This window comes from Plectrocnemia conspersa, unplaced genomic scaffold (genome assembly GCF_051122295.1).
Source record: "Plectrocnemia conspersa isolate PC_06_02 unplaced genomic scaffold, ASM5112229v1 ptg000003l, whole genome shotgun sequence".
NCBI classification, from domain to species: Eukaryota; Metazoa; Arthropoda; class Insecta; order Trichoptera; family Polycentropodidae; genus Plectrocnemia; species Plectrocnemia conspersa.
The window spans coordinates 17,248,262-17,263,563 of record NW_028277167.1 but is presented as its reverse complement, the minus strand read 5'-3'; the positions used below and the strand labels follow the sequence as shown (position 1 = coordinate 17,263,563).

Here is a 15,302-nt window from a genome sequence, read left to right as displayed (position 1 = left end):
AGACGATTAACGGCGTGACGTTTCTTACAACTTCGGTTAAAGGAGTGCAAGTTGTTATGCCGGTAGAATATCCTCAAGGCTCTTGTAGCTGCGCGCTTTTAGTGTCAGGACAAATTCCTTGTGCAGCTGGTGGTTTGGGAGATCCAGGACTAGTCTTCATGTCTGTCGACGAGGGCTAGAATGACTTGTGGTTACTCTGAGTGGCTCCACAAGGAGCCACTCACAGGAACCACAAGTCAAACGCGCATAATTCTTCTTGGTGTCTCTCACCGTCTGTGCCATTGCTTGTTGTCTCAGCGTCTGCCACGAGATGGCTGTGTTGAATAGGCTGCATCGAAATGTAGACCTATCTGTGTGGTCGACACAACACTATATAAAATATAACACTATATATATTTAAACACTTTGAATAATAGAACATCATATAATATTACACTGTATATAATATAACACTGTATAAAATATAACACTATATAACACAAAGCACTGTATTAAACACAACACTCTATTAAATATAACACTTTAGGGTCACAGTCCTAGGACTAGTTGATCTCGCTCTTGTGTAAATCCAAGTAGACTTTCATTAGTTATATTCACATGTGACAACAGACGATTAACGGCGTGACGTTTCTTTCAACTTGGTTAAAGAAGTGCAAGTTGTAATGCCGGTAGAATATCCTCAGGGCTTTTGTGCCTGCGCGCTTCTAGTGTCAGGACAAATTCTTCATGCAGCTGGTGGTTTGGGAGATCCAGGACTAGTCTTCATGTCTGTCGACGAGGGCTAGAATGACTTGTGGTTACTCTGAGTGGCTCCACAAGGAGCCACTCACAGGAACCACAAGTCATACGCGCATCTTTCTTCTTGGTGTCTCTCACCGTCTGTGCCATTGCTTGTTGTCTCAGCGTCTGCCACGTGATGGCCGTTTGTTGAATAGGCTGCATCAAAATGTAGACCTATCTGTGTGGTCGACATAACACTATATAAAATATAACACTATATATATTTAAACACTTTGAATAATAGAACACTATATAATATTACACTGTATATAATATAACACTGTATAAAATATAACACTATAAGACATAAAACACTATTAATCACAACACTCTATTAAATATAACACTTTAGGGTGCGCAGTCCTAGAAGTAGTTGTTCTCGCTCTTGTGTGAATCAAAGTAGACTTTCATTAGTTATATTCACATGTAACAACAGACGATTAAAACACAACTAATAGCACAGACAAAAAAAAACAGATAAAAGCATAGAAAAATGTTCGTTAAAACATCTTATAGTTATAGAAAAAATGTAGTATAATATTAAACACAAATTTTATACATAATTAAAAATAAATAAAGGCTACCAAAAGCATAACATGTTAAAAAATGGTAAATTAAAAAAATACAATCTATAATTATGTACCGAAAATTAAAATTAAAATTATGCCTATTAAAACATGGTTTATAGTACAAAATTTAAAAATAAACTAAAAAAATATGAATTAAATAAACGTCGAACAATTAATTGAATGTATTCGTGTTTTAGAAATAATTTTAATTTGTTAGAACACAAATTTGGGTTCGATTCTATATTATGCATTCATAGCTTCTAGTCATCGTTAGGGGCTTAGATTTCACACTTTTCGTACTACACCTAAGTGTGATTTTCGAATAATTCCTATGTAGTCGCAGATAGCATAGCTGCTAATGTTTTATAGCACCTTAAGACCATTTTTATAGCAATTATAAGGAGGTAGAAGTAACAAATTAACTCACTTTTTCTGTTAATATTTGGAGAACTTTCGGATATATTATTTTTTTGAAAGTACAAGATGGATATCGTTTTTTGACAATTATTTGCATAATTGCTAAAAAAACAATTCGTAATTTACGATTATATTTTTAGAGATTGTATACTTAAAGTCAGCCTAGACATTGTGTTTTCAAATTATTCCGATAGAAAAGTCTGTACGCGTAATAATGCCATTTAAAAAAAATTCGTTTTGTGCAGATGTGTCACATTTTTGGCAATTTGAAAATTTGTTTTCATTGGTACTAGTGGATATAAAACGAAATAAAATTAATTTATATAACAAACAATTTTGCCGTAAATATTCTAAAGCAAAATTTACGATATTAATGAAACAAGTACACATAGGAAATAAAAGTAACGAGATTTTGAAAATCAGTTATTTGTTTAAAATATCTATTAATAATAAACAGATAAGTTTTAAATGCATAATGAAGAATCAAATCAGATTTTGTGTTCTCACATGATAAAATTATTTCTATAGAATGTATATACTACTTGTTCGGCGTGTTGGCTATATGCGGATTATTTAGCGATCTATACCTGCTCATCAAGCAGGAAAATGCTCGCCAAAGGACTAGAAAACGGACTGCAGCAACTGGGCAACTTATATAGCAAGTGGAAGAAAAAAATAAATTGCGGTAAAATAGACTCATGTTCTCTCGTAAAACAAGAGAGACTCTCCTGTGACGAATAAAAATGAACGGCGAGGCAATTTCCTATGAAAATTCAGTTACACCCCGGGTTGGCTTGAATTGTCGTCTAAATTGGAGAAAATAAGTTGAAGCAATAAGTAAAAAATTATTCTCAGCCATTTCAGCAATTACTCCAATTTTTCGAATAATAAGCGGTCTCGGTAGCAAAATTAAACTATTGTTATATAAGTCCAGCATATCCCATAGCTCCTTCTACAAAATAGGTATTTTGCAAAACAAGTGCTTGATAATCGCCTTATTTGCCCACCCTAAAAATAACGTAAAGGAACTTCACTTGCCAAGTGGACGTTTAGAGATAATAAAGGACTCTTGTCATAGTAAGACATTTGCCCTCTACAAGATTTTAAAATGCAGAAAGATAAATACCACTTATCTCTCCAAATACAACCTTAATAACTTTCCGTTCAGTAATAAGTAGTGGCGGCCGGTGAAAAATTGCGTCTCAGTCGCACAATCATAAATAACCGTGCTGACGCGTGCGTATGCTTGCTCTGTTTTTGTGATTGTGCGGCTGATACACAATGTTTCATCGGCCGTCACGGGATGTAAGCATAAGCTACCTATTCTAAGGCAACCAGAATTTGAAAATATCAAAGAAAGACACTAAAAATAAAAAGGCCATATTGAAAATATAAAAAAAATCGTCTATTTTCTTAAATGTCGCTCTTTTGATAAAGTAAGGCACAGAGGATTAATTAAAAAAATTAAACAGTATACTACCGAAGCAATTTCAGCAGATTACTTAGAATTAAACAAAATAACGAATATTGTGAATTAAAAGAAACAAGAGCTGGAGTTCCACAAGGAAGTGTCCTAACGCCGATATTATATTTGTTGTACGCGTATGATTTACCACAAATAGAGAATGTCACAATTGCAACATTCGCAGATGATACAGCAATCATGACAGTGGGGAAATAAATAGCGAATACTACCGAAAAACTTCAAGAAGCCGCTGATAGGATCACCAATTAAGAGTTGAATGAATTAAAATATAACTATTCAATCACAAATTTTCATAAACGGCAACACTATCCCATTTGGAAACACAGCTAAATATCTTGGCATGACCTTGGACACCAATATGCGGTGAAAGGAACATATAAAAAAGAAAAAAGAAGAACTTGAAATAAAATATAGAAAGCTATATTGGCTTATGGGAATTAGCACCAAACTATAAATATACAACAAAATAAAGATATACAATCAACTGCTAAGACTAGTTTGGGTCTACGGCATATGCCAAGCATTTGGCTCCGGGGATATGCCAAACAATGCCATATTAAAATGATTAAAAAAATTCAAGTGTTCGCGATAAAGACATACATCGTGACCTGTATCGAAGACGTCGCCAGTGCTATAAAACGTTTTGCGGCTCAACATGAAACGAGGCTCCAACGGTACGTCAACATCGAGGCAACAAACTCCTTAATGTGGACACCTCAAAAAGATGGCTGAAAAGGACTAAGCACTTCGAACCGGTCTAGTTATCATTACTGGAACTCATTTACTATTAGTGATTATGTAGTGTAGAACAGGAAACTGTTAAGCTCCAATGGGTGAAAATAATGTTTAAAATATATAGTAAAATTAAATGTTAGTTATAAAAACCAGTTTTAATATTCATAAAAAAAGGAAATTTTTATTCGAGGGGGACAAGGAAGGACAAATTGTTACGAGAGCTAAGAAAAGGTAATTTAATAGAAATTTTTGTTCAAAAACCATCTCGGGAGTTTTTACTTGAGGAGGATAAAGGACAGATTTCTATGAGTTAAAAAAGAAAGAAAAGGGTCATTTCGGAAATTTGTTCAAAGGACAACATTTTTTATGACAATCCTCAAAGGAGGACGTCTGATCACCTTACCTATACATGTATTAAGAAACGAACCGCCCGAGAAGTTTAATTATCTGCATTCAGGTGTTTACTGCTGTAATATCTGCAAGTCCCCGGAGAAAGTGGAGGCGTCAAATTTTCTATTTAAAATCCGCCCAGGAATCGTCCGCCGCTAGTTCCGGCATTCAAAATTGAACCAAAAATGCCATGTAGACATTTTCGTGCGAGCTCATTTATTGGTATAATTGTAAATACTGTTAATTAGTTAAAAATGCATTCAAAATCATTTTCGATGATTCGCCGAAATTGTGTAAAAATGTTAGTAGTAGTTAAAACGATGAAATCTTAATCACTACAAATTAAAATAAATATCCATCCTGATTTGTACTTAAAAAACCGTGACAAAGGTAATAAAAAGACTTATCCCGCTGTTCAGCATTGGTAACATGTAAAGCATTGACATGCTTTATGTTGTTTAAATGAGGGGTTGGGGATTTTAGGAGGGGAATTTAACTGTTCCTGAATATATATATATATCAAATGCTCCACTTAATTCGATACACTTTGTTCTGCAATGAGTTAACTGAAGTAAATAAATACTGTTGTAGGATAATTATGTTGTAACCCAACTATACCAATATTTACAATAATTTTCCCTAGATAACTTGAAAAATTAAAAGGAGATAATGACACTATTACATATGAAAGGGGGGGGGGGGTGGAAAGGTGCATGGAGCAAAAAAGGTTGATAAATATTGCTCTGATGCATTAGCATAATTTAATTTATTCTTTATTGTTATTACTTCCTTAATATTTATTATATTTGTATATAATTACACTGAATAATCGAGTTATTTTGCAAAGTGGTGGTGGTGTCGATTATATAAATATAATCTTTGGATACTCATTTATATGTGTATTGTGAGAGCAGTGGAGGTCCTCTCCGAGACATCAGTGGCATTGCAATGGTCGATACTGAAATAATACAATAAAGTTAATACAGTAAAAAAGAGAAATACAATATACTCTCTAATGCTCATCTAATATACAAAAACTAAAATAAATTTTAGTTTTTGCATATTTGATGAGCATTCAACGTGACTAAGATATAATGCAAAATTTTCTAGGTAATGGGATAATAAAATTAGCAATAGAATTCATGTTGCTTATGTTTTTAATTATATTACAAAAAATTATAACATATCATTTAAGAAATTTTCTACATGTAAAATTCAAAATTATACACAGTAGCGACTCGCACAAAATTCGAGACAGGCCAAATTTTGGATAGACTATGATTACCTTTGGTTGGTCACACCCACTTTTGAGACATTGAAGGTCGTGCAGATAACAATAGTAACCTATATCATTTTTACCTTTAATAAGGTTTATTTTATATTAAAACTTGAGCACAACAGTGGAGAAACCAATTATTTAAACAATGCGATTTAAAAAGGCACTATATGTATTTTTTTAATCTTTCGTGACTATTTTTTAGTGACGTTTTCTTTTACAAATGCATGATATAAGTATATAAAAAAAATAAAAAGGAATATTATAAAAATAGTTAAGTAAAATTAACAGCGTTACACTTGCACGGATGACCTTTACTTAGGGGAAAATATCATACGATGGAGAAATTTAAAAAACCTCCACCAAATTCTTGTTTTCGGGAAAATATGACCAACATTTTTAAGCAGGTGGATGACAAATCAGTATTTAAGTTTTATGAACTTGATTGTTTACCCAGTTTTGTTCTGAATTTCTTTTCTATTCTAAAATTTCACTATCTTCGATTCTTTTTAATCGGGGCAGTCGCTTAAATACCAGTTCCAATTGTTAATTATTATGAATTTCCAAGAATAAATATCAATTTAGCATGTACATGATACGATGAAAATGAAAACTGTGAATGCAATTGTCATTTAATCAGAACATCAAAGATTAATCGAAGACAACAACAACAGTGATCATGAAGATCCACGTGTTCCCGTGACTAGCTTTGGAGGCATCGCCGAGTTAAACTTATTAAAATTATTATATAATTGTGCATGTATCATTATTTTTATTTCAGGTTAATGGTTAATTTCTTATAATTACATAGTATTTTTCTGTAAAAAATTAATCTTTGTTCAGGAATTTTATAAAGTTTAGGAGATGCATTTAATCTGTAATTTGACCATAAATTTGACTAATTTGGGCCCAACATGTCCCTATTAAGCAGAATCAACTGTATAAGGATGAATACTGCTCGTAACTAAGAATATAATAATTATTTTAGGTGGTATACCTTCTTCAGGGATGATGGGTCCACTAACAAACATTGCTGTTGGATTCTTTGAATCATATTCTATAGTTTCTTCGTTCGAATGATAATCTCTCCAAAATTTATCTTCTGAAATTCAGTATAAATACAAGTTAAAAGTTGTATCTCCTTAACATATCGTCAAGGGTGACAAACTCACTCGAAGGCCTAATTCACCACTCCTTATGCGTAATAGTTTAAGCAGCTTTGCTGCAACTGTTCACAGTCGTAGTTACAGATGTGACTTTGCTTTTTACTGGCTCTAGAATCAGCATTGTCGGTTTCTAGTGATCCCTCTTGTTTCGTCATCTCTCGAACTTGTTAGATTTGGTATAAATTTATTCTGAGGACAAAAAATGAAATTAATACAACACTTATTAACTATCCGAATTAACTGCAAATTAAAGTAGAGGACTCACTCTTATTGTATTTACCATTATAATTGTTTTTAAATGGAAAAAGTATAACATTTTGCACCTTGCATGCAATAAGAGAAACCAAGATGGACGACATGAAAATAAAATGGCACCTCCCCTATTTTCTGGCGGCGGGTATTTTATACACAAAATTAATTCATTCTATAGCCAATAACTTGTTAATAATTCAAGTGTCGATGTTTATTGTTCATGTGCAATTATTATCGTGAAATCTATAAAAATATAAGTGTATGAAATAAAATTGCATGATCGCCATTTTTTCTCAATGGTAATAAAATCGAATGGTTACATGCAAAGGGATGCGGCGGTGAGTGTGTATATGCGTCTTAATGCGTAGTCCTTCGATATTTAGTCGATACCTACATTGAGTCGTTTCGGGAAGAAAAAAAGCGAAAAATATTGGTGACCTTGAACAATTTAACGGCCACCTGTCAAACTTGGATTCCGGTGAGAATGGAGTGAATGGATGGCGTTGCGTTTAAAAGTCGAATCAGCTGCAGAAAGCGCGGAGGTAATTTTTAAAAGCTGACCTGATAAGCAGGCCCTTCCTTATCTCGGATAATGCCGGAATAAGTCTACGCTTCCGCCGAATTTGAAAATTGTCTATGGTTCGAAAGTTCATTGCTCTCGTGCGCGTAATCGACCGTTTTCGCCAGTTTGTATTTTTTCACTGAATTAAGAAAAAAACAAATAAATATTTCATATAACATTTTCAAAATTCAAATATTATATTTACTTTCTAAAAATGTACAATTATTGTATTTTAACAATTTAGATCAATTTTAAAATTACTTTTTATAAAAATCATTTTAAAGTTATACCTTACATCAGGGGTTGCCAACCATCACATCATCACACTTTTACAAAATATATTTATTTTAAAATGGCCAATGTTTATAGTGTATCTTAATTTAATATGGGAATATAAAATTTCATATGTGGCCCGCGGAGTTATGATGCATTTCCAAAGTAGCCCGCAATGTCATTTGGGTTGGCCACCCCTGCCTTACATCAATGCAGATTTGTTTTTCAAAAATTTTCAAACAATGTTGTTCAAAAATATGTAAATCGCACTGGGGTTCTAAAATCACCAGATTTATTATTGTTTAAAACTTCAAAATATATAGATAATAATTTTACGTTTATTAAAAAGAGATGGCACTGAAATTTAATGTTATATTTTTAGTATTAGCATAGCAAAGGGTTAAGAACTATTTTTTAGTTCCCCTCATAGTAGAATAGCTCTATGATTAAAATTGCGCACCCGAAAATTCTGGACACAGGTGATTGTTTGATTATCAAATATATTTTAGGGGTGGTTGCTGATGGCGGGTGGCAATGAGACACATATTGAGCCGCTGCAGTAATATATTTATTGACGGTTACAGTTGTTTACATTGTAAGGGGCGCGCGCGCGACGGCACACGTCCGAACCCTTGCGGGCTTGCCGGTAGAGAGAGAACGGTCACGGGATGGTACTACAGCGCCGACCAGTTTTGGCCATAACAAATCTAAATTCGGCTCCCATATAACTCCCGCCCTAGCGATTTACAATCGCGATATTCAACTAGAGCGAGAGAATGGGAGCCTTGGCACTGCTGATGATTAACTGCTGGTGGCACAAAAGTAGTAAAGCCGTGACGTATGGTGTGGCGGCGCCGCTTCTGGGAGCGCGTGTAGGGCTCCATGTGGCGCGAGGGCGCGGCCTCCAGTGACGCGCGGCGTGCTTCGCTCCAAGCCGAGTGGAACACACGTAGACCCGGGCGGCGCGTAGGGCTCCAGGGGGCGCGAGAAGAACGGGCATGTCCGGGAGCACCTTTCGGGGCCCTGTGGTGCGTCGGTGCAGCTACACAGGGCGCACGCGTGACGGGCTCCGAACATGCGGTTCGAGCTCGGAGTCGCGGGGGCGTAGCCCTACAGATGCGTGATGGGTCACGCGTGGTTCACTCGAGCCTGGTCTACGGCAGCACTTCGGTGGCTTCTCGCTGTAGGAGCCGGGTGCTTCCTGTGTCACGTGGTCGGCGGCGGCGGCTGGCAGCGGCGACGGTGGCTGACGATGGCGGCTCATGGTCGGAGGCGCAGGCCCATCGTCTTGGTGGTCCGCCAGCTCAAGTCCGGATCCAGGGAAGCTCCGGCGGGGTGGCAGCAAATGGGTTTGCAGTGGCTTGGCTTTTTGCACTGCAGCGGCGTCTGTGTCTGCCATTTTGCGTCTGACTCCATGTGCGTGCTCAGGATCACGTCGCAGGTTACCAATTTAGGGGTGGTTACTGATGGCGGGTGGCAATGAGACACAGATTGAGCCGCTGCAGTAATATATTTATCGACGGTTACAGTTGTTTACATTGTAAAGGGCGCGCGCGCGACGGCACACGTCCGAACCCTTGCGGGCTTGCCGGTAGAATGAGTAAACGGTCACGGGATGGTACTACAGCGCCGACCAGTTTTGGCCATAACAAATCTAAATTCGGCTCCCATAATATTTTACTTTTCTACTACAAACTTGTGTAGTTATAGGAAATGTGAGTGTATCACAGTAATGTAAATTATTAATAGAAATGTAAATTATTTTTTTTATATACATATATTAACGGATTCCTAAACATACATATATGTGTATAGTGATCATCTATGATTAAAATTTAGCTGTTGAAAATCACCGAACCATGATAACCATATATTTTACCATCTGCACCTCGTCGCTCTTAAAAGCACAATTTGGTTAGCTTATATTATATTCTTTGATCTGTAATTAACATACAGTTGTTTTTGTTTCTGTTTTTCAGAGTTGGTCTACTATTTTTTGGTCTTAAGCCGTTAATTTATCAAATAAATATAATACAATAAATAACCACTATGTAGCTATTTTGATTTACTATAAATTATTTGCGAAAGATAAATTATGTTAAAGTAATATTGGTGTATTTTTTATTGTATTTCAGCTCATGTTTTAAATGTATTATGTTGATAATATGTGGGGGGGGAGCAATTTAGTTTTTTTCCGGGACGTTAAATAAGCTAGTGCCGGCCCTGAACATTCTCAATGGTACTGCACATTAAGGGATTATACAAAGCAGTGCGCCTCGGCTCCTCTATTGATGTGAATATCGCAAAACAAATCCTAACATTTTATAGGCTTTATTGCGTATGTTTTCTATATACTATTAAAATATGTAGTCCTCTTGAAATGGCACACCCTAACGGGTTACCAGTTCTGTGCGATGAAGCACATTTATCCATTTGGGGTTTAACTAGAATTTTTGATTTTTTTATTAGACTTTTTGCCTCATTGTAACAGTGGATGCAAACAGGTAGCTAGACTCGGGGAACCATGCTGCCTGCTCGGCGGCGATATCTGGTGGTGACAGCTCAACAGTTTTAGTGTGAATTCTTTTGTTTTGCATTATTGATACCGTTAATCAATCTCGATGGGGAAAAGTTATACTTGATGTGCACTTATCAATAACGAATATATCTACTGTTACGACTTTTGCTGATTACACTGTTATTATGGCTTCTCATGAGAGCCCGGATGTAACAGAAAATACAAATATTACTTCAGTCATGTTAAACTGTACACCAATTCCATAAGCTGATAGTTTAAAATATTTGGAGTAACAGACGAACAGATAAAAAACAGTTTGTTTAAAATTAACGGAATTCTTGCATAATTTTACATAAAAGGTACACAAAATGTTATTCAAATTATTTTATTAATTTTTAAAAATAGTTACATAAAACTGGTACAATTATTTACAAAAAAACATGGTAAAAAAATATTTCCATTAACTACCACGAGGTGAAGTTTCCAAAATTATAGGAAGTCTGCTTTTTCTTTTTTGTCAGAGGTTCATCGTTAGATATCGTGGGTTTTGATTTATTATTCGAAATATCCAAATACTTTCCGACGCCTTTTCGAAACACTTTCAATTCGCTCGTCGAGTTTTTGGCAGATTTCTTTTTGGCTTCTTCTTCCATCCTTTGCTTGAGATCTTCAGCTCTTTCTTTAATTAACTACGGATAAATATATATCGCAATATTAATTATAACATTATCAAAAGCAACAAATATAACATATATGAAAAAATACTTCTTCATCAGCTTCCTGATATGGATCGACAAAAACTTGAGTAGCTTGAATAATAATATCTTCAATTGGACGATCTTTATTATCGACCTCGATTCTTTCCATTGCTGTCAAAGTATCTAATCCGCCCACTAATTTTCCGAAGATGGTATGCTTTCCATCCAAATGTTTGCAAGATCGATAAGTTATGAAACTAAAATATATAAAAACGTTTCATTACATATAAAAAATTTCGAAAATGAATAATATAATTAATAATTATACAATTGTGATCCGTTAGAATTGGGTCCTGAATTGGCCATCGATAAAATGCCTCTTCCAGCATGATGTAAATTTGGTTTTATCTCATCAGGAAATTTCTTTTTCCAAATCGATTCTCCCCCTAAGCCTGCTCCAGTCGGATCTCCCCCTTGTACCTAAAATTTAATTGCACTTCAAATAATTATATATAACTTTTATTAATAAGACTTAAATCAAATTACCATGAAGTTTCTTATCGATCTATGAAACTTTATTCCGTTATAATATCCGTTAGCACAATGCTTAATGAAATTCTCGCCAGTTTTGGGTACAAGATCGCAATGCACTTCCAAGTTTAGAGGACCTAGATTTGTAACCATTCTCACGTATCCTTTCTTCTTAATTCTATCATACCGAACTTCGTCTTCGTCAATAATAGCAGCTTCGTGCTTTGTTTCCGGAAGCATTGCAGTCGAAGTAAAACTAGCAGCTACAGCTCCAGTCGAATAATGTGCAGCGTTAAATTTATCAGCAGACACTTTGACTACAGTCTGTGTCTCTGGTGCTTTATAGTCTCTCTCCAATTCAGATAATATCTCTTTAGTTTCAGACGAAATTGTTTTGAGACGTGCATTTGGATCTTTCTTATAAGCAATCTCATCTAAATGTATATAATAAAATTGAAATATCTGAAAAAAGCACATATAACACATATTGTAATGTATTACCTTCTGTTTCAACCTTTAGATTATTTTTTACATGATGAAAACTCGATATATTAAATTTTTCTAAGTGACTCGGATCTTGTATAGTGATCAAATCAGTCCTATCGAACGGCTCGTCTGTTATCAAATCTTTCCAATTTTTTCCTTTGACATTCAACTGATCTATAGCTTCGAATGAAAATACATTACCAGATTTGGCATTCGTCACAATATGCGAGTTTTTAGTGAAAAGTTTGAACAGTACTGGACAATGAAATTGATTATCAGCGTTTTTGTGAAAGTTTAGCTTGATCAACGACTTAACGTCGAGTTGCTGAAACAATAATAAATAATATAAAGTAATATAATCATTTTTATTATAAAAATAAATTTAGTAACTACCTTTCCAGTGATAGGATTGATTTTATATTTTTTGATAAAATCAATGATCGCTTGCAGTTCAAATATGTTACCATGCTTATCACAATATGGATATACGAAAGGTTGGAAGCTCAGACTGCAGTGATCGAACGGAAGCCTTTTGAAAGTAATTTCTTCGGCACTAGGTGCGCCAGGTCTCTTTCCTCCGTATAATGTTGACCATTCAGTATACGTGATGTACCTATAAATTGTTGAAAAATTAAAATAAATATTTATTTGCTTATATGTAGTCCATCATCTAATTTTCAATAAACTACTATTTTTTGGTTATTATAACGTTATACTTACATTTTGTCTTTTTGGTGTTGTTTTTTACCCATTTTGAAGCCGAATTTAAAGGCTTATAGAGAGAAATACACTATCGATATGCTCGTGAACGATCTTCACCAGAAATGTCAAAACGAACGACAGGACGCGAAACAGCAATCCTAACAATTACATTTTCGACCATAATTCATAATATAATTGTAATACATAATAAAAAAAATACAAATGTATAATTGTAAAATAGGTGCTTGTTTTATTTGGAAAATTAAAATTTCATTACACATAACATTTTTAAATATTTTTATTAAAAAAATTTGAATTTTATTTATTTTCTCCGTGGTTATAATCTAAGATATGAGTAGATAATTGTCAACTTCACATAAAGAACGAAACTGATCATTTCAATTAGTTTATCAAATACTAAGATCGATATTTAGCGCTATTTAAAGACGATAATAAATTTAAATTAGGTCAAAGATGAACTATTTATTTGTTTGAAGAATTTGCTTGCTATATGAAAATCAGACAACTAAAATGTATTTTTAATGCAGCAATAATATAAAGTGGTCTAATTTAAGTTTCCTATGTTGGCAGCACTGTAAATAAGACAGCCGTCAATAAACACGTGTATTCAAAGTGTCAAATGTTAGCTTGCAACAAAACATTGACGAAATAGATCACACTGCTCAACACGTTAGATTTGTTCAATTGTTCTACAGAAATAACAATTCTGTACGAACTGTGTATCGAAATTTATAGGAATATTATAGTCAATTTAATCATCTTACTGAATTAACAATTTGCAACGTAGGGCAAAAAATTGAAGAGACTGAAAACGTTGGAGATAAGGTAAGACCTGTGAATCACCGTGGCGCCCGTTCGCCGAGAATATTGCTGCTGTAAATGAAAGTGTGGCCAAAAACACGGAATTGTCAATTTTGGGCGTTTCTTATGGCTCCGTTTGGCGCATTTTTCATTTGAAGTTGCACCCGTATAAAATTCAGATAATACAAAAACTAAAGCACAGAGAAAACGGACAGCGAAGAATTTACGTAGATTGCATGTTACAGCAGCAATAAGTTGATGCTGATTTTTCAAAGAAAATCCTTTTCTTTTATGAGGTACATTTCCACCACCTCTCTGAAAATCTAAAAAAGCAAAATTGGCGCATATGAGGCGAGGGAAATACTCGCGTGATTTACGAGAGAGCATTACATGTCCAAAATGTGACTGTTTGGTGCGCATTTTGATCAGGCGGCATCATTAGGCATTACTTTTTTTAAAACAATGAAGGTCGAACTGTAACAGTCATCAGTCAATGGTCAGTGCTATAGATACATGATAATCGAATAATTTTGACACGAAATCGAAGATAAAAAGGTGAAACATACGTGGTTCCAACAAGACTGTGCAACTTTAGATTTTTTGAGTGAAAAGCTTCCAGGTCGTATTATTTCACGTCATGGTGACGTCCACTAGCCGTCAAGATGCAATTTTACTGCGTTGGATTATTTTGTGTATTACGCCAAGTCGTATCTACGCCGACAAACCCGAAACGTTGGAGTACCTGAAAATCAATATCCGCCAAGTTATAGCCGAGATACCGCCCGAAATATAGAAAAAGGTCAACGAATGGATCAGCTGCTGCATAAGTTTCAAAGGCGGCTATTTAATAAATATTATTTTTTAATAATGAAATACAATAAATGTTCGACTAATAAAAAAAATCCAAAGATATCCTTAAATTTTTGTGGAAACTGAAGTTAGTTCATCCATTATTAATTCAATATATTTGTAAATAGTTGTGACACGTACATTTATAATTATTTTAAGTAAAATATTACTTTAATAATTACATTATCTTAAATCGGATTTTCAGTATTATTTTTGTTAAGGATTTCATTATTTCTTAAAATTAATATCATAATGTATGTACATTAAATGCAAATTTATTTAATGTACATACATTATGATGAAAGGGATTTGGTAATATAATTGTATTTAAGTTATAAAAATATTGTCAGATTCAATTTTGGCGGATAGATGGTGATGGGTGGCCATTAGACGCAGATTGAGCCGCTGCAGTAGTAGTTATTGAGAATATATAGTTTATTTATTTTTTTACGAATGAATGATGAACGAGACAAGATCGATTGTTGTTTTCCGTCGAGGTTCACCCAAATAAATGCTGCTGCCCTCCGCCGCTGTCACATTAGTGTTACCAGAATGCCGCGAAGTTTTGGCCATAATGAAATAAATACATTATTAGATCCCCACAAAATAATTTTTGAAGTTTTATAGACGTAATTATTTGAATGGATGCAAAGCGGATAAATATTTAACAAAAATCACGGGAAACGCTGTGGGGATATTAAATAAATACAATTTATTTTTAGCCAATCTCTGTTTTTGTTTATTGTTAGAACTTTTAATTATTTTTGTTATATAGGTATTATTTACATTT

The 15,302-nt window shown here is 34.4% G+C and overlaps 1 protein-coding gene and 1 long non-coding RNA gene across 5 annotated transcripts; both read right to left on the bottom strand.

Annotated features, from left to right (window-relative positions):
- Positions 1-5,124: 5,124 nt before the first annotated feature.
- Positions 5,125-9,498, bottom strand: LOC148236819 (uncharacterized). 4 transcript variants are annotated; one of them, XR_015809135.1, is made up of 5 exons: positions 7,392-9,498; positions 7,085-7,314; positions 6,826-7,008; positions 6,651-6,755; positions 5,125-5,335 (listed from the first exon to the last, which is right to left on the bottom strand). It is a non-coding gene; the product is annotated as an uncharacterized LOC148236819 (long non-coding RNA). The 4 variants fall into 4 exon arrangements; XR_015809136.1 differs by having other exon boundaries at positions 7,100-7,314; positions 7,392-7,626; XR_015809137.1 differs by lacking the exon at positions 7,085-7,314 and having other exon boundaries at positions 7,633-7,730.
- A 1,295-nt stretch (positions 9,499-10,793) lies between these two features.
- On the bottom strand, positions 10,794-12,980 carry LOC148236818 (RING-type E3 ubiquitin-protein ligase PPIL2). The gene is made up of 7 exons (XM_088182725.1): positions 12,860-12,980; positions 12,533-12,752; positions 12,155-12,464; positions 11,669-12,087; positions 11,451-11,602; positions 11,190-11,379; positions 10,794-11,113 (listed from the first exon to the last, which is right to left on the bottom strand). The coding sequence occupies exons 1-7, from the start codon at positions 12,889-12,891 to the stop codon at positions 10,889-10,891; spliced, it is 1,548 nt and encodes a 515-aa protein (XP_088038851.1). The 5' UTR covers positions 12,892-12,980; the 3' UTR covers positions 10,794-10,888.
- Between the last annotated feature and the right edge of the window lie 2,322 nt (positions 12,981-15,302).